Below are 20,566 nucleotides of genomic sequence, written 5' to 3' on the forward strand. Positions count from 1 at the left end.
CATGAAACACCCCCGGCCAACCCAGAGATCTCACCAACAAAGTGCCCAGGAAGCAGACCCAGGCACACAACACACAAATGCCACCAATAGGGCCCCCAAGAAGCAGACCCAGCCACCCCATTACAGAGATCCTGCCAATAAAGTCCCCAATAAGCAGACCCAAACAATGGTAAAAAGATCCCACCAGTAGGATCCCCAAGAACTTCAGCACCCCAGTACAAAGATCCCAACAACAGAGTCCCCAAGAACCAGACCCAGACACACAGAACAGAATTCCCACCAATCAGGTCCACATGAAACAGGCCTGGCCCCCTGGGTACAAAGATCTCACCAACAGAGTCTCCAAGAAGCAGACTCGACCACCCCAGTACAGAGATCCCACCAACAGAGTGCCCAGGAAGCAAGTCCAGACACACAATACAGAGATCCAACCAACAGATTCCCCAAGAAGCAGACCCAACTAATGGTACAAATATTCCACCAGTAGTATCCCCAAGAAGCAGACCCAGTAAACCCCAATACAGTAATCTCACCAATAGAGTCCCCAGGAAACAGACTTGGCCATCCCAGTAAAGAGATTCCACCAACAGAGACCCTAGGAAGCAGACTCAGACACACAGTACAGATATCCCACCAATAGGGTCCCCAAGAAACAGACCTGGCTGCCTGGGTACAGAAATCTCACCAACAAAGTTCCCAAAAATCAGACCCAGCCACCTTGATATTGAGGACTCGCCAACATATTCCCCAAGGAGTAGACCCGGCCACACCGGCACCAAGATTTAACCAATAAAGTCCCCAAGAAACATAAGTTGTTTTTTTTTTTTATAGTGACCTTTGTTAAATTAATCAGAGACCACAGGTTTATTTGTATGAAAAGTACTGTATACAAGTGATAGGTCAACTATCAGTAACAGTGTCACTGTCTGTGAAACAATGCACAAGTATAATATGAAAATAAAAGAAAAATTTACATTGTTACTTGTATAAACATTTTTTCCATGGGTGGCCCTCTCTGCAACACCTGGATCAAAAAAAAGTTAATTTTTTAATTGATCTATGCTGAAGGAGCTGAGTGGAAAATTCTCTGACAAACAATGCCTGCATCCATTCAAATGCAGGCACTGTTCAGGTATTCTGGAAGCCTGCAGCTCTGACTGTTAGAATACAATAGCCAGCAGCTGTTTAAATTGGATAAAGGAATCTGTTAGATTTCATCTGTTGGGCCTGCAGGCTAAAAAAAAAAAAATCGGCGGGTATATGACCATCTTAAAGCTCAATTTTGGGATAAAAATAAATGAAAACAGAACCATCCTTAAGCCTAGTACACACGCAACGATTATCGGCCGACCGATCTTCCGACTTTTGTCCAGAGTGGTTTTTTGTTGGTTGGAATGTGCCTAGACTGCACACGAATTTTCTTGCCCAACAAAAATCTACTTCAGAAGTGATGTCATGTGTTGGTTTGCTTTCTTTGTGTTCTTTCTTCATTGAGCATGCCCAGTCTTGCTCATCTGATTTTTCCCTGTCGAAATCTGTACTGACTGCACGAAAATCTGCCGTGTTTTGACGGCCAACAAAAATTTTATAGTCTGCACACCAGATTTTTTTTGGCCGAAAAGTCGGAGTCGGTTGTCGGAAGCATCATACTAACAAGCCGAAAATCGGCAGATCGGACGTTGGCCGAAAATTCCCTGCCAATTTTCGACGCGTGTGTACGGGGCTTTAAGCTGGCCATACATGGATCGAAATTTGGACGGTCCCTGCTAAACAAGTCAAATTCGATCTATGTACGGGCAGGCTGGTTGTACAGGAGTTGATCGCTATCCTGTCAGATTTATCCTGATCAGTGCCGCCAGCACTGATCTGTGTATCCGGATAGTGGGGAAGTCTCCCCATTGCCAGAATGCAATAGTATAACTGGAAGGATTCCCCTATCCACATTTAGTGTGTGGATGGGGGAATCGGGTCATTTTTTTATTTATTTGTTTAACCCGCTGGTCGAAAGAAAAAAATGAAGCGTGTATGGGCTGCCTTAGCATACCTTTTGCAAGCAACAGAAGAACAGGTACAGAAGTGCAAGTATAGAAGACAGGCTCTGAAGATCTAATGGTGGCCATACATGCTTTGATTTTATTATGCGATCAATGTGCGATTTGATCAAAAAGATAGAATCCGCAACCAACAGAATAGGCATAACTGCCCTTCCAATATCTTTGGATAGGATTTAATCAAACTGCATTGGAGACAGCAGAAAATCATCAGTCATTTGGGTAATTATTGTATTAACCCTGGCTCTGAAGCTCTAATGATGGCCATACATGCTTTAATAAATGATGGATTTCATTTCCACGCGATATCTCCTGACAAAACGATCAATCTCTAGTTTACAACCCATTTGATCGATATGACACATTTGGAACAATAGCTGGAAGATAAGATAAGTTCATAAGTTATTGATTACATCTGTTTCCACCACTCAATCTCATATTATCTGTTCACATTGATGAACTTAGGTAGGTTTTGACCTGCCTGAGTTATGCCACCAAGAAGCTGTCAAAGCCAACAGGATAGCCCTGGTGGGTTCAGTTTTGTTCCTAAACACGCCTGAGCGCATCCCTTGCTGATTGATCAGAATACAACCAAATTCATTACCAAACATTGCATAAAAAAATGAATGGCTGAAGCATCCCCATGTTGCCAGTTGATGCAAGAACAACCTGTGCAATTGACTCCGTTTGATCAAATCCCATCTAAAACTATTGGAAGGGAGGTTATGCCTATTCAGTTGGTTTCAGATTTGATTGTTTTTAACAATTCATACATTAGTCTGATAATAAAAGTGTGTACGGTCCTAGTGCCCAACATGTGGCCCTTTGGCACTTTGTGTGGCCCTCTGGGCCCCTTTAGAAAATAATCTGTGTTTCCCTATAACCATGTTACAGCAGTGATCTCTAGCAGTCTCATGTAATGTGTCTTCAGTCTTTGACTCTCTTGAAGCATGTTCCCAATCACAAACAACTCCTATATCAGTTCACAGTCTGAGCAACTGTTTCGTGTCCATACTCTGACCATCTCTTGTATGATGCCCGCAGTCTCTGACCATCTCTTGTATGATGCCCGCAGTCTCTCACCATCTCTTCTATGATGCCTGCAGTCTCTGACCATCTCTTGTATGATGCCCACAGTCTCTGACCATCTCTTGTATGATGCCCGCAGTCTCTGACTATCTCTTGTATGATGCCCACAGTCTCTGACCATCTCTTGTATGATGCCCGCAGTCTCTGACCATCTCTTGTATGATGCCCGCAGTCTCTGACCATCTCTTGTATGGTGCCCGCAGTCTCTGACCATCTATTGTATGATGCCTGCAGTCTCTGACCATCTCTTGTATGATGCCCACAGTCTCTGACCATCTCTTGTATGATGCCCGCAGTCTCTGACCATCTCTTGTATGATGCCCGCAGTCTCTGACCATCTCTTGTATGGTGCCCGCAGTCTCTGACCATCTATTGTATGATGCCTGCAGTCTCTGACCATCTCTTGTATGATGCCCGCAGTCTCTAACCATCTTTTGTATCATGTCTGTAGTCGCTGACCATCTGTTACGTCATGTCCACAGTCTCTGACCATCTCCTGTATTTTATCCGCAGCCTGTGGCCATCTTTTTTGTCATGCCCATAGTCTTTAAATATACAGTATCCTGTTGTGTGTCTGCTGTCTCTGAGACTGAATATTCACTTAAAAGAGAAATATGGGCAAAGCTCTTTTGGCACTTAGTTCTTCACTCCTGTGACCCAGATTGAGCCAACAGTGGGGTTAAAGGCCCGTACATACGATAAGAAAATCGGAAGTAAAATTTCATCTGACGAACGATCTGCCGATTTTCGGATCGTTAGTACAGAGCTTTCGACAGCCGATTACGAATTTTTGTACGACAAAAACTGGATGTGCAGGCTTTAAAATTTTTATCGTAAGTCAACACAACGGCCGATTTTCGTTGTCCGAAAAAAATCAGTTACAGTTTTTGTCCGAAAAAAATCATAAGAGCATGCTCAGAAACTAAAGAAAACAAACAAAACAATTCAACACATGACATCACTTCTGAAGTTGAATTCTGTCATACATAGGACACCCAACGTTAGAGGTGATTTGTTCTTCCAAAACTAGTATTCCAATGTTTCTCTTCTTGCTCAGTTTTTCTACCTCACTCAGCTAATGTGACCCCGGTACTGACAGAGAGCAGCAGGGGAGGGGCAAACAAGGATGCTGTGCAAGCTCCTTACATCCCCCTTATCAACTGATGACATCATTGGTTGTTAGGACGCCAGCGGCTAGAAGATTGTAATGGTGCACAATGAGAACCTGTTACTTTGTGTAACTAAAAGGTAGGCGTGCTCCATCAGCTGGCTTGTATACAGTTTTTGGCAATTTTTAGACATTTTGCAAAAGCACCTCTGAAGAAACCTGAAGGGACCCTGGTTGAAAAAAGTTGCTATAGAACAGTGTTTCTCAACTCCGGTCCTCGGGGCACACTAGTGGCGCTTTTCCACTGCATGGAACCGTACCGGTTCGGCACGCTTTTGTGCTTTTCCACTGCTGGTACCGCATGGTATAGGGTCGGAACGGTTCGGTACGGTACGGTATAGGTTTGCTTTTCCACTGCATGGAACCGAACGGTACGGTACGGTACGGCTCTGAAAAAACAGTACCTACTCGATTGTGGTTCCAACAGGTACCAAACTGGTACCATATCCCACAATCCTTTGCATGCAGTCACTACTAGCCACTGATTGGTCAGAGAATCCCACCCACCCCGTTGTTATCCCACCCACTTAACTTAGTACTACTTTAGTGGAAAAGCAAACCTATACCGTACCGTACCGAACCGTTCCGACACTATACCATGCGGTACCAGCAGTGGAAAAACAAACCGGGCCAAGCAGGGCCGAGTAGAGCCGACCCGGTACGAGCCGGTACTTGCAGTGGAAAAGTGCCATAAGAGGCCAGGTTTGCAAGAAAACTGAAATACATCACAGGTGATATCATTTGCTGCTCAGTGATTGCAGTATTCTAGTCTGCATCTCCCCAAGGTAATACTTAAAATCTGGCCTGTTAGTGTGCCCCGAGGACCGGAGTCACACTAGAGAAACACTGCTATACGCCATTAGCTCTCCAGAGCCCAGCAGCTTCTTTACTGAGTCTAAATGAAAACCAGGGGTATTTTTTTGTACAATGGGTAAAGTGTGTTGGAGCTGTATTTATTATATATATTTATGAATGTATATATATATATACACACACACACACACACACACTATATAACCAAAATGTATTGGGATGCCTGCCTTTACACACACATGAACTTTAATGGCATTCCATTCTTAATCAGTAGGGTTCAATATTGAGTTGGCCCACCCTTTGCAGCTAGAACAGCTTCAACTCTTCTGGGAAGGCTGTCCACTAGGTTTAGGAGTGTGTCTATGGGACCATTCTTCCAGAAGTGCATCTGTGAGGTCAGGCACTGATTTTGGATGAGAAGGCCTGGCTCGCAGTCTCCGCTCTAATTCATCCCAAAGGTGTTCTATTGGGTTGAGGTCAGGACTCTGTGCAGGCCAGTCAAGTTCCCTCAACCCAAACTCATGGCAAAGGCTGTGAATAATTATGTACATGTGATCTTTTTATTTTTAACAAATTTGCAAAGATTTCAAACAAACATCTTTCACTTTGTCATTATGGGGTATTGTTTGTAGAATTTTGAGGAAAAAAATGAATTGAATCCATTTTGGAATAATGCTGGCCATACACTAACCGAAAAATCATTGGAAAATCTGTCATTTGGTCCTCTTCCACTCCTCCATGACAACATCAGGGAGCTGGTGGATGTTAGAGATCTTGCGCTCCTCCGCCTTCCGTTTGAGGATGCCCCACAGATGCTCAATAGGGTTTAGGTCTGGAGACATGCTTGGCCAGTCCATCACCTTTACCCTTAGCTTCTTTAGCGAGGAAGTGGTCATCTTGGAGGTGTGTTTGGGGTCATTATCATGTTGGAATACTGCCCTGCGGTCAAGTCTCCGAAGGGAGGGGATCATGCTCTGCTTCAATATGTCTCAGTACATGTTGGCATTCAGGGTTCCCTCAATGAACTGTAGCTCCTCAGTATTGGCAGGACTCATGCAGCCCCAGACCAAGACACTCCAACCAACATGCTTGACTGTAGACAAGACACACTTGTCTTTGTACTCCTCACCTGGTTGCCGCCACACACGCTTGACACCATCTGAACCAAATATGCTTATCTTAGTTTCATCAGATCACAGGACATGGTTCCAGTATCCCATGTCCTTAGTCTGCTTGTCTTCAGCAAACTGTTTTCAGGCTTTCTTGTGCATCATCTTTAGAAGAGGCTTCCTTCTGGGATGACAGCCATGCAGACCAATTTGATGCAGTGTGCGGCGTATGGTCTGAGCACTGACAGGCTGACCGCCCCACTCCTTCAACCTCTGCAGCAATGGTGGCAGCACTCATACATCTATTTCCCAAAGACAACCTCTGGATATGATGCTGAGCACGTGCACTCACCTTCTTTGGTTGACCATGGAGAGGCCTGTTCTGAGTGGAACCTGTCCTTTTTAACTGCTGTATGGTCATGGCCACCATGCTGCAGCTCAGTTTCAGGGTCCTGGCAATCTTCTTATAGCCTAGGCCCTAGGGCATCTTTATATAGAGCAACAATTCTTTTTTCAGATCCTAAGAGAGTTCTTTGCCATGAGGTACCATGTTGAACTTCCAGTGACCAGTATGAGAGAGTGAGAGCCATAACACTAGATTTAACACACCCGCTCCCCATTCACACCTGAGACCTTGTAACACTAACGAGTCACATGACACCAGGGAGGGAAAATGGCTAATGGTGCAATTTGAACATGTTCACTTAGGGGGTGTACTCACTTTTGTTGACAGCAGTTTAGATATTAATGGCTGTAATTTGAGTTATTTTGAGGGGACAGCAAATTTACACTGTTATAGAAGCTGTACACTCACTACTTTACATTGTAACAAAGTGTAATTTCTTCAGTGTTGTCACATGAAAAGATATAATAAAGTAGTTACAAAAATGTGAGGGGTGTGAGATAATGTATATATATTTTCCATCTAATATATATATGTATACTGTATATATACTGTATATATATATATATATATTATATACAGTGTATATATATATATATATATATATATATATACACCGTGTATATATATGTATATACCGTGTGTATATATATATATATATATATATATATATATATATATATATGAAAGCTGGTGCTGACTGATGATTAAGGGTATTGGCAGGCACACACCTTGAACGTGTATACAATGTATCTCTTCATATCTCTTTCTACATCTCTGCTTCCAGTTTTGGATACAAAGTAATATACAATATATCTCTTACACACCTTGAACATGCATATTATGTATTTCCTTCTTCATCTCTGCTTCCAGTTAGGTATATAAATTTGTATACAATGTATTTCCTTCTTCATCTCTGCTTCCAGTTAGGTATATACATTTGTATACAATGTATTTCCTTCTTCATCTCTGCTTCCAGTTAGGTATATACATTTGTATACAATGTATTTCCTTCTACATCTCTGCTTCCAGTTAGGAATATACAATGTGTATACAAGGTATATCTTTGTATCTCTTTCTACATCTCTTCTTCCAGTTAGGTATATAAACATGTATACAATGTATCTCATTCTTCATCTCTGCTTCCAGTTAGGTATATAAACATGTATACAATGTTTCTCTTTCTACATCTCTGCTTCCAGTTAGGTATATGAATTTCTATACAATGTATTTCCCTCTACATCTCTTCTTCCAGTTAGGAATATACAATGTGTATACAATGTATCTCTTTCTACATCTCTGCTTCCTAGGAATATACAATGTGTATACAATGTATCTCTTTCTACATCTCTGCTTCCTAGGAATATACAATGTGTATACAAGGTATATCTCTGTATCTCATTCTACATCTCTTCTTCCAGTTAGGAATATACAATGTGTATACAAGGTATCTCTTTCTACATCTCTGCTTCCTAGGATATACAATGTGTATACAAGGTATCTCATTCTACATCTCTGCTAGAAGTTGTGGGTAGAAAGTTGCCCTCCTCGGTGATGATTCCCCGGGTGTAGGGAGCCCAGGCTGTAATGACACATGGACGGGAAACGAAGGCGACTATCCTCCCATGCAGCTCTCCCCGCCCCCTATGACTGCGATCCCAGCCCGTCCTCCCCGACCGGCCCCATCCCGTCTGATCAGAAAACAAGGAAAGTCCCCGGGATTTGCGGAAGTTTGTAGTGCGATCGGTCGGCTCTGCTGGCCCCCTATCGCTGCCCGGACCCCCGGATCTGATGGACAGAGGCTCCCCGGCTCCTCCGGTCTCCATGGCCGCCGCCTTCCCTCTCCTGCTGGCGGCCGCTCTGCTGGGCTCGTCCGGCGGCTTCAATCTGGACTCGGAGAACCCCTCAGTGTACGCCGGGTCTGAGGGCAGCTACTTCGGCTTCGCTGTGGACTTCTTCTCCTCCTCCCTGCTGATCGGTGCCCCCAAAGCCAACACCAGCCAGCCTGGCATCAGCCAAGGTGGGGACGTGCTAAAATGCGACTGGAGGAATGCCAACTGCCAGCCTATTGTCTTCGATAGCACCGGCAATCGGTACTTTGCCAAAGACGACCCCATCGAGTTCAAATCCAACCAATGGTTTGGGGCATCCCTGAGGGTTAAAGATGAGAAGATCCTAGCCTGTGCCCCCCTTTATCATTGGAGGACTGAGCAGGCCAAGCAGGAAAGGGAACCAGTTGGGACTTGTTACTTGATGGATGGAACCAAGATTGTAGAATACGCGCCCTGTCGATCTACGAGCAAAGCGGATGCCCAGGAGCAAGGGTTTTGCCAGGGCGGGTTCAGTGTTGACTTTACTAACACCAACCGGGTGCTGCTCGGAGGCCCTGGCAGCTTCTACTGGCAGGGTCAACTCATTTCGGACAGAATTGACGATATCTTTAAAAAGTATGACCCCAAGAAATACACCATTGCGTACGATGGGCAGCTGGCCACGCGAGCGGCTAGCCCGGTGTACGACGACAGCTACTTGGGGTATTCTGTGGCCGTTGGGGATTTTAATGGTGACACCATCGATGATTTTGTCTCTGGGGTGCCCAGGGCAGCGAAAACATTAGGCATGGTGTCTATATATGATGGCAAGTCCATGGCGTCACTGTACAATTTTACCGGAGAGCAGATGGCTGCCTACTTTGGCTATTCCATAGCAACAACGGATATCAATGGCGATGGACTGGTGGATCTGTTTGTCGGAGCTCCCCTTTTTATGGACCGCGGATCTGATGGGAAGCTTCAAGAAGTTGGGCAAGTCACTGTTTATATTCAGCAAACCAAAGCAGGACTTCGGTTTTTAACAAAGCTGACCGGTTTTTATGCATTTGCAAGATTTGGCAGTTCGATCGCGCCTCTTGGTGATGTGGACCAAGATGGTTTCAATGACATTGCCATTGGGGCACCTTATGCGGGGGAGGGTAAAAAAGGCCTTGTGTACATTTACAATGGAAGAAGCTCTGGTATTAGCACAGCACCCTCTCAAGTTCTTGAAGGACAGTGGGCATCCAGAACCATGCCACCAAGTTTTGGATACTCTTTGAAAGGTGCCACTGATATTGATGAAAATGGCTATCCTGATTTAGTGGTTGGGGCTTTTGGAGCAGATAGGGCTGTACTATACAGGTCTAGGCCTGTTGTCACAGTGAATGCCGTTCTAGAAGTGAATCCAACCATACTGAACCCCGAGAGTAAAACCTGTTCCCTTCCAAATGGACAAATGGTTTCCTGCTTTGATGTTAAATTCTGCCTTAAGGCCAACGCTAAAGGAAATGTCCCTGAAAACCTTCAATTCAAAGTAGAACTTTTGTTGGATAAGTTTAAACAGAAGGGAGCCGTAAGACGAGCATTGTTTGTACACAACAGACAGCCCACTCATACTAAAAACATGACAATAGTGAACGGTGGGAATATGCGTTGTGAAGAACTAAAAGCCTATTTACGAGATGAGAGTGAGTTTCGGGATAAACTTACACCTATCACAATCTTTATGGATTATGAAATGGATTATAAGGTCGCTGCTGATACATCTGGACTAATGCCTATCCTTAACCAGCTCACTCCAGCAAACCTAACCAAACAGGCGCACATCTTGTTGGACTGTGGTGATGACAATATATGCAAGCCAAACCTGATTTTATCAGTTGTAAGTGAGCAACAGCAAATATATATTGGAGATGATAGCCCCTTGACGCTGTTCGTTGATGCGCAAAATCAAGGTGAAGGGGCCTATGAAGCTGAACTTTTTGTCTATATACCACCCCAAGCAGACTTCATTGGAGTTGTCCGAAACAACGAATCCTTAACACGTCTGTCTTGTGCATTCAAAATAGAAAATCAAACTCGTCTTGTTGTATGCGACCTTGGAAATCCCATGAAGGCTGGAACAAGGGTCTTAGCAGCCTTGCTGTTTAGTGTTCATCAGCTAAGTGAGATGGACAATACTGTGAACTTTGATTTGCAGATACAAAGTTCTAACCAGTATGACAATACCAGTGCCAAACAGTCACTGCGGATTGCCCTGGCGGTTTTGGCCGCTGTTGACATAAGAGGAGTCTCCACTCCAACGGAAGTCTTCCTGCCTATTGCAAACTGGGAACCCAAGGAGAATCCTGTAACAGAAGATGACGTTGGACCACTGGTTCAACATATCTTTGAACTCAGAAACAATGGCCCCAGTGCATTCAGCAAAGCAATGCTTACTATCATGTGGCCATACAAGTACAAAAACAATGACCTGTTGTACATAGTCAAATATGAAATTGATGGTCCCATGGACTGTACTTCCGATGTCTTGATCAATCCACTTGACCTCAAACTGTCAACTTCACAAGTGGATGAAGTTAAAAACGTGACCCGTACTGATCGCAATAGGCGTGAACTACCACTGTTTGAGGGCGAACTGCAGACCATTGGCTGTGGACAAGCGCAATGTCTCAAGATTGACTGCCACGTTGAGCGAGTGGAGAAAGGAAAAAGCGCAATTCTGTACATCAGATCCAGATTGTGGACACCAACATTTATGAATAGTGAGAACCAGAACCATTCCTATTCTTTAAAATCTTCAGCCACCTTCCGTGTTCTAGAATTCCCATATAAGAACATGAGTCTTCCTGATATACACAATTTTACAGAGGTCACCACAAACATCCTATGGGTGAACCAGACATCCAGCGCTCCCGTACCTGTGTGGGTGATAGTACTTGCAGTGCTGTCAGGTTTGCTACTGTTGGCGCTAATGGTTTTTATTATGTACAAATTTGGTTTCTTTAAACGTGTTCGGCCTCCTCAGGAGGAGACAGAAACAGAACAGCTTCAACCACACGATAATGAAGGAAACACAGATGCTTGAGTTAATCATTCCTAATTTTCTTTTTCCAGGAATAACTTTAGAGATTCACAAGCGAATTTAAAGCTGACGCTCCACTTTTATGCACATACTGCCAAGTTTCTGTCTTATGTATCAAAGAGGTTTCATTTAGTGAACAGTTCAGTATGCAAAGTAACTTAGAGTAACCAGTCAGGTTTCAGTTTATGGTAGTCAGATCACTGAAAGCCTAAGAAAATTTAGAGTATGTCTAAAAAACTATTTAGTACATATATCTAATACAGCTTTCTTAAACAGGGTTCCTCCAAAGGTTCCCAGGGGTTTTTACAGCTGTAGCCTATTACCCTCCTATTTGATGGTATCTGCATAGTTCTGGCTCCAACACCATTTGTCATGGCCAGCAGCTTAATGCCAATCATTTTAGCTGTCTGTAAGGGTGGCATTCTTACCAATGCAAGGGGCATTTTCCCACCCCTGGTTTTAGCAAGGAAAATTATTTTAAGAGTTCCTCTGGGGTAAAAAGGTTGAGAAAAGCTGAGCTGAAATAATATTTCCCCGTGTTTTGTTTGTTTACAATTACTGCAAGTACTGAAATAAACAATTGTTGATCCTGCCAGAAATGCACTTCACTCATAAATTGCTCCTGTTTAGTTCTCCAACCTCCCTTTCATCCCCAGCAGTAATCCAGCATGGGAGAACTCAGGGCTGACAACACTGTTTGGGATTTCAGTACAGCAGAGGCAGTGTTGTCAGTTCACTACAGGAAGGTAGGTGCTTACTTGGTTTATGGCAGGTAAACAGGTCGATTTCTGTGCTTGCAGTATATTTAGGAACTTGTGCATGTATTTAGTAGATGTACTGAACATGTTTTTTTCTTCTGCATAGACATACCCATGTGCATACATTTTTATACAATACAGGTTTTTCTGACCTAGTGAAGTGTGATTTTCACTTGAATTTGAAGAACGGAAGCGGCCCTTGCATAAGTGTGCAACTGTGCTTTTGGAGACACATCTAAAGCGTGCTAGCTGTGTGTTTTATATGTTCTACCATGAAGCTGACCATACACTAAACAATCTGATGTGCAAACTCCTTAGATTATGTAGTACAAGGGCTCTCATGATTTCATACAAATGCAATGAATTGTTTATGTTTATTAAGTCTAAAGGGGATTATACAATCAGATTGTATAGAATATGGCCAGCTTTAGTCTCTGCGGAAGGTATTATTGGTTAAGCATTATGTGGGCCTTATAAATCACACGACATTAGGCAGAGAGGTGAAATATATTGTTGAAAATAATGGTACTTCTGTCACCACAGATCGTTTGTTCAGCAGAACATTTCTAAGTATAGAAGTGTGGCTGGGCTCTGAAATATTATATTTGGCTTCCTGTGTTTTGAACATCACTTCTATTTACTGCCTTACTAAAAATGCTTAAAACAATGTCATTGGTTTCTAGTGAATAGATTGAGGTTAAATCATCTAGAGTTCCAGTCCATTTTACTTACAGGTTTATTCCGTTGTGTGTTTTGTACAGTTTTAAGTGCATTGAAACACCAAAAACAAAAATTTTATATATTACAGCTTACCACTTGGTGGTTGCATTTGTTTTTTTTTTTTTTCAGGCTTTCAGTCTTTTATTTTTACTGGGAATAATACACTTCCTGTCCCTGGGTGGCTACGTTTTCTCCACTGTATCTACTGATGGAGTCATGGTTGTCACCCAGTCTATATGGTGTCATATGGTGGATTAGCAAAAGAGAACATTTTTGTTGTCTTTAGAGTAGCTGGCAGGAAGTGATAAGGACGCAGCCTTTCTTGCAAGATCCGACATTTTCTGTATTTGCTAAAAATGTTCTTAGCCTGATAAAAAGAAAACAAATGCAGCCACCAGGAATTGTTAAACTGTACTATATTACATTTGTGCTTTTGTTTTTACTTCTACCTAAAGTTAAAGTGTCCTTTTTTATTTTGCTTTGGATAGGGGGGAGAAGGACTGGAAAATCGGTTAGGTTTTTGGTGTTACCCAAGGCTGGAGATGGAGAGATTTCCCCTCACCTAGGGGTTGATTTACTAAAGGCAAATAGACTTTGCATGTAGAATAGACAGTATGGGGACAGTATGGGGTTTATTAACTAAAGGGAAAAAGACTGTGCACTTTGCAAAGTGCAGTTGCTCTAGAGCTTAGTAAATTAAGTAAGAGGTAAGGCTTCACTTCGCAAAGAATACCAATCATGTGCAAGGAAAATTTTTAAAAACTGCATTTTTGCTTGCACATGATTGGATGATGGAATTCAGCAGAGTTTCTGCTCATTTACTAAGCTCTTGAGCAACTGCACTTTGCAAAGTGCACAGTCTTTTTCCCTTTAGTTAATAAACCCCATACTGTCAAAGGTACAAGAAGTAGAGGAAATCTCCAAGAGCAACAGACAGAAATGATTTATATTTAAAATTATATCATTTATAATCACCATCAACTTTTTTGCTATCTGTCTCTCAGATTTGCAGATTTTCCCTCACTCCCTGTCTAGTTAATCCGTTAGTGCTGAACAAGAAAAATGAATAGATTCCCCCCTCCATGCTAAGCAGCATGGATGTAGAAATCTTCCTTGCCGGCTCTAATTTTCTGACATCCGACCACCATGGCTGTCAGAGTACCTGAACAGTAAGTATCTGCAAATTTAAATGGCTGATGGTGTTCGAGTGAGAATTCTTCGAACTCCTTAGATTCTCACTTCAACATTTGTTGTGCCCTGTGGCGTTAACATGGTCACTGTTCGCTTAAATTTCAACTGATTTAGGCCCCTTTTACACTTGTGCGACCTAAAAATTGCACGATTTCGACTGGACTTGAAGCAATGTGTAATCTTGAGGTCTATGGACCTCAAAACGCATTAAAGTTGGACTAAAGTAATACAGGGACTACTTTGAAGTTGTTGCAACTTGAAGTCGCACAGATATGGACGGTACTCTTTGGAAATCATGGAGTACAACTTGTCATGCAACTTTGCAGTCCCAAGTCGCACAAGTGTGAAAGGGGACCTTAGCTGGAATTCTAAAATTCAAGCCCTGTTTTGCTAACATAATTGAGGTGAAATCTCTCTAAAATTTTGGTCACACCGAACGCGGCTTTGAAATCGTTCAACTTCACATGAAATCGAATGATATTTAAGCCACATGACAGCGCAACTTCAGGTGCAAATTGGAAGACATCTGTGCCACTTCATGCACAGATGTCTATGCAAGTTGCCCCTGAGCGTGCAAGAATTACTTTCAAAATCAGTGGGACTCTGATGGAGTTGGAGTTGCACCAATTTGATCACTTTCCTTTGCATCGTGACAAGTTGCACTGGTGTGACCAGGGCATAAACCCCCATACACAACTGAGCGCTAGGTGATTTTGGAGCAAGGGTTTTTTGGGTTCTTTAACATCTTTGTTTTAGCCAATAGAAAACCAGTTAGCAGGTGGAGGAGAGGCAAGAAAATAGGGGCTCCTGTTGAAGTATATAGGGGCTATAAACACAAAAAGGGGCTCAAGTAGTGACCTGATATCATTGAATATAATGGGCATCTTGATGTTGAGCATTGAAGTGGTTCGGGGAACCTTACGTGTGAATGGGGTCTTACAGAGCACCAGATAACTGTAAAATCCTGACAGCGGTTCACATCCTTTCCTACTCTATCCTTATCTTAAAAAAGTTTTGATGGATATACACATTAAGCCAAATGCCAGAATACAGACTGTTTATGTGTAAAAAGAGCATCATATAGCGTTTCATACCCACAGGAGGACTGTATAGGAAAATGAAAAAAGAAAATCTAGTCTTGCTATTGACAAGAATTAAACGGACTCATTCACACGGTCATACTACAATGGACACCCGGGCGAGGGCCATGTTGACCCACAAGAAGATGCACAGATGTTCCGTTCATCCCCATTCATGTCAATTTGGATGCGCCAGCTGCATGGAGACAGCTGCTGCTGCCAATTTGATGTCCGTGTGGGTGCACAGCCCCAAACGCACACTGTCTGCACTCTCATAGATGTCAGATTGGGAGCAACGGCTGTGTCTGTGCAGCCATTGGATCCAAGTATGGTACTGCCTGCATGGGGATGCCTCCCCGGAAGGGTAACACAGCCCATGCATGGGTGTACACTGTAGTTCGCTTGTGTGAACAAAGCCTTACTCATTTAGAAACTGATAGATAATGACCATGATAAATATAGTATGTGGTCCACTGCTGACTGTATGACAGTTTACCAAAACCACTAACAGGACATGTTTACTATATTTACAGGAAGGAAAACATCTTTAATACTTGATAATTCTTTAAAACTAAGTTGTTTTTTTTCTTATGCCTGTGATTCTGTCATTTATAGCTAAAACGTGTATTCCTATTGGTCGTTTATTGGGTAAACTCTGCAATAAAATGTAGTATGGTATGTTTTAAAGGTCCAGGAATGTACACTTTCACTACAGATATATCCTTAGGCTACTATCTGTATATACCAGGATCAGTTCCTGCTTGTTCAAAGGTCAGGGACTGGACCGGTTTTCCAGGCTGGTAACACTAAGACATGTAGTTGCATACCAGCCTGGAAGCTATCTGTGCCTGGGGTACCTTAGTATTAAGGTGGACTGACCACTTTATTCATATACATCTCCATAGGTCATCAATTAGCAATTATAGGTCAGTGAGGGAGTTGTTATATTTATTTGTTGTTTTACCCTAGCAAAGAACCATGTGTCAGAAGGTGTGATACCCATGTCTATCACTTAGGGTCCTTTCACACGGGCTTTCCGCCCGGCGCAGTCCGTTTTGCTCAGCGGGGATTGATTCGCCGATCCCCACTGAGCAGTCGGGTGACAGGTTCGTCTCTGCTCACTGTGCTTAGAGGGACCTGTCAGAGCCCCGCTCTCCTCTATGGGAGATCAGATGAAAACAGACCGCCTGTCCATTTTCATCTGATCCGATCCTCCAGACGGATGGAAAATAGGGTCTGAATTTCACGGACAGGATTGGATCGGATAGCAGCGGGTGTCAGTGGATATGTCACCACAGACATCTGTTGCTCCATAGGGGTGCATGGAGCGTCCGATCAAATCCGCCTGAAAACTGGCAGGCAGACCTGATCGGAAAGCCCGTGTGAATGGACCCTAAGACATATATTTCTAAGGCTGGGTTCACATATATCAGAATTGGATGCGTTTTTAACGGCATCCAATTTGCATAACATGCGAGTGTGACCAGCTTTCAATGGAGCCGGTTCACATATGTCCAGGGGTCTGCAGTGTGGTTTTAAAAAGGGTCCTGTGCTTTTTTGTGGCCCTGAAGCGTAACTGAACCGGTGAACAGAAACACACCGGACTCCGGCAAATTGCAGCCGGACATGTGTGAACCCAGCCTAAGACCCCGTTCACACTGGGGTGACGCTACTTGCCGGGGCGACCTCACAGGTCGCGGTGCGCAGCTCGCACTGCGACCTCGGAGCGGCCGGCACGGACTTCATATCATTGGAGTCAATGCAGGTTGCTCCGGGTCGCCCCAAAGAAGCTCCGGACCCTTTTTCTAAGTCGGAGCGACTTGTGTCGCTCCTATTAGAACGGGTCCACAGCTTCTCTATGGAAGGCGACCTACGGCGACCTGTCAGGCGACCAGGTCGCCCCAGTGTGAACGGGGTCTTAGGGTTCTCACATGTGAACATTTGAAGGAAAATTCCCCTGAAAATACCAGCTGCCTGACTCTCATGCTGGTCCCATTGAACAAGCATGCATATCAGGAGTTCTGACTTTGCTGCATGGTTGTTCCAATTGAGTGGCTTAGAAAGTGTTAAAGTCAAAGAACCGGTATCATGGGGCAGCCTCCAGGTTTCTCTTTATACAGGTTTCCCTTAAAGGAGACAGAGGCTTTACCCTTTCCCATTTTTACTAGAATTTTTTTTTCTTTTTAGTAGAACGGGGGATGACTAGAACCCCTGTCAGAATGTTATCCTTGTCTGTGTCACTGTTACAGGTTTTCCCTCACTTCCTGTGTGGTGACTCTGTTATCACCAGTACAGGAAGTGAGCTCCAGATAGCAATAAACCCAGACAGGAGGGCTATCCCTTCCCCCTAACTAGTTTGTACACATTTTTCATGCTTAAATGTTTTGTTTTGTTCAATGGAAAGTTAGTTGCTAGGAGTAGGAGATGGTATTTCGGTACGAAATTGTGCAATATTTAGGCACTCCCATTAATGTCTTTTGGGGCCAAAAATGCACCATCATGCTCTAAGAAACTCCTATACTTTACGGAGTGACAGCACATCACCTAGATGTGAGCGGGCATAATGGAATAACATACAAATCGAAATGCCAAGCCTGGAATGGCTCTTTTGGAAGCGCAACTGAAATGGTTCTGGTGTAAATGGGGGGGGTTAACCTTCTTCCAGTACTCCAGCTCATGCAATGTCCATGTAACAGGAAAAAAAAAACGGGATCGAGTTATCTATAGAACCGTGTGCACTGAAGGTTTTGCAGTAGATGTTAATGACACAAGTTTACTATGATTATTTTTGTAATTCATTTTGTTTATAGATAAAATCACAAAACTTTGTCTAAGATTAGGTCAAGGTGAATACTTATATCATTGCATGTCATACCCCTTTAAGTCATCAAGTGTAATCAATGTATATCATTTGGGGAATTCTGTAGCATGCATTAGGTACAATAAAAAAGATTTTTTAATTCAATAATTAGAAGCCTCAATATCTAAAGATAAAACCACTGGGAACCTAATGAAAGTGTTTTTTTATCTTTGGATGTTGATATATTGGTTTAAAAAAATAAAAAAAAATTGTAAGTACTGCGTGTCACAGAATGCTGCAAATGACATACATTGATTATGCTTGACATCTTACAAACTAGTCTGATGTACCCGAAAAAGGAAAATGAATGAAGTATAGGTGCACCCCACTTTAAAGCTCAGCTCCAGTCAGACAGCTGAATTCCATATACCAATTATTTGTAATTCTGTCCATCCTGTTCTGAGATTTATATATCTCTGCCAGACAGTAGAGCTAGCCTGAGGACCTGATTTATTTTTTTGCAGTTAGGCAATAGAGCAAAGTCGCCTCCCTGCCTACAGCCTGTGATTGGACAAGGACTGCAGCAGTCATTCTGCTTTCTCCTCCTGTCAGCATATATGAATGCAGGACACTTGATTGGCGCCTAATGCTGCCCTCCCTCTTCAGGCCTGAGCTCTGCAGTACGAGGCTAAAACCTGCCTGGAGTTCAGCTTTAAATAAATGTTGGCTCTCCTTTACCAAAAGCAGAAACTGTCTGCATTGTCCTGAAGTCAGTCCAGTAAGCACCCATGGCATTCCAACAGTACTAACAATTGGCCACTGCCCCCACCTATAACTGGCCTTTGCAGCAAGGCGCACATGGAAGGGCAACGCATGTCAAACAAAACCAAAAAAAATAATTCCCAGCTCAACTCACCAGCCAGCCTGCAAACAACCCAATTATCCTGTCTAACAGTTTGTGGTAAAAACGGGTTTAGTTTGCACACATTTGCAAATACATGCGTAAGCTGCTGTCACTGCACGACACGCCAGCATTATCTGCAGTCTAACTCTAGATATTTCTGAAAGCCTCCACAGCGGAAGCACACGCATGTATTTTTTTTTGTATCTTTGCAGGCTGATTGGTGAGTTGAGCTGGGAATTTCTTTTTTTGACCCTCAGCATTCCAGCTGTGGTGGATCTCAGACAAGTGTTTCAAATTCTTTTAAGCATCTAATACTTTTATTTTATTTTATCGCTATTTCAGAATAACATACAGTATGTGTCCATAGCTTTTCATTGGTGGGTGAAGTTGTAGAACCTTCAGAACCTTTTTTTTTTTGGGAGATTACTTATTCAGATTTTTAATAACAGTTATAAATGTATAGTTGCACTTTTTTCTTTAGACTAAGATTATTCTCTTAAAATTGTATTACTGCTGGTGACTGCAGAGTGGTATGGTGTTGTATCCGGCACATGTTTTTATGCAACAATCAGTTTGTGGTATCTAAAATTTAAGAATGAAAATAACTGAAAAATGTATATTGAATTGAACTGTACTATTTCATATGTTGCATTTTATAACCTTTTGTATTAGATTCTTTTAAATTGTTTCTTGCACTGACTTTTTATGTGTTTTCTTTTACTGAAAAGTAGCTTGTATTGGCTGCAGACTGCTGTTCCTTATTCTTAATGAGGACATTCTCTGTGATGCTTGGGAGATTGTTTTTTTAAAAAAAAATCAATAAAGAATAAAAAAATAAATGTCCCGGAATACTGTTTTCCCTGAAAATAATTACTCACATCCTGTTTCTGTATTTGTGTATTTTATACATTCATCATTTAAAGTGGACCTTGACTCCCTTTCACTAAAAATCACACCGGCATGAAGCTCTAAATACTGATGTGATATTTTATAGTCATTATTTTAAATTAAATATATTAGCTATTACTTACTTTTAAAGGATTTTCACTTCCTTGTCTTCAGAGGCACTGGTAGCGTAGCCAGAGCCTCACAGGTTCACTCTGGGAAGGCAACGTCTCCAGTTCTGCACAGGGAGATCTAGTTTTTTGTGGGATCTCAGAACTAAATGAGTGTAATGTTGTAAAACACATGGGAGAGGTCTAGCATATATTGTTATGCACCTCATCATGTTCATCAATTTATTTGGCAGCGCTGATACATACCCATTTATCCATTTTTAAAAAGGTTTTTCCTTTTTTATCAGCAGCAGCTATTTATATATTTATATACTCTTAGAAATGTTATCCAAGCACTGGCACTTTTACTAAAAAACATTACAGTTGTCTTGCAAAATCTCGGTTAAGGCCCTATTTTTCCCCTGGCAGCCTAATGTGGTATGGCACATGAGTAAGATGAGGTCTATAATGCCATTAGTAAAGGAAAAAGCTCCTTACCTGCATATACTCCCAATTTCGGCAATGCCAAGAGGAATGAACTAACATCATCTCGGCTGCGCCAATGAAAATGACTGAAGTTCGGTACT

General features: G+C 42.6%; 2 protein-coding genes across 3 annotated transcripts in view; one reads left to right on the forward strand and one right to left on the reverse strand.

Moving 5' to 3' along the window:
* The window catches only part of FGD1 (FYVE, RhoGEF and PH domain containing 1), a 283,074-nt gene that overhangs the window by 115,169 nt on the left and 147,339 nt on the right, over positions 1 to 20,566 (reverse strand). The gene's annotated exons all lie outside the window — the stretch shown is intronic.
* On the forward strand, positions 8,341 to 11,733 carry ITGAV (integrin subunit alpha V). The gene has a single exon (XM_082262854.1). The coding sequence runs from the start codon at positions 8,425 to 8,427 to the stop codon at positions 11,533 to 11,535; it is 3,111 nt and encodes a 1,036-aa protein (XP_082118980.1). The 5' UTR covers positions 8,341 to 8,424; the 3' UTR covers positions 11,536 to 11,733.

This window comes from Pelophylax lessonae (assembly GCF_965119305.1).
Source record: "Pelophylax lessonae genome assembly, chromosome: 7".
NCBI lineage: Eukaryota > Metazoa > Chordata > Amphibia > Anura > Ranidae > Pelophylax > Pelophylax lessonae.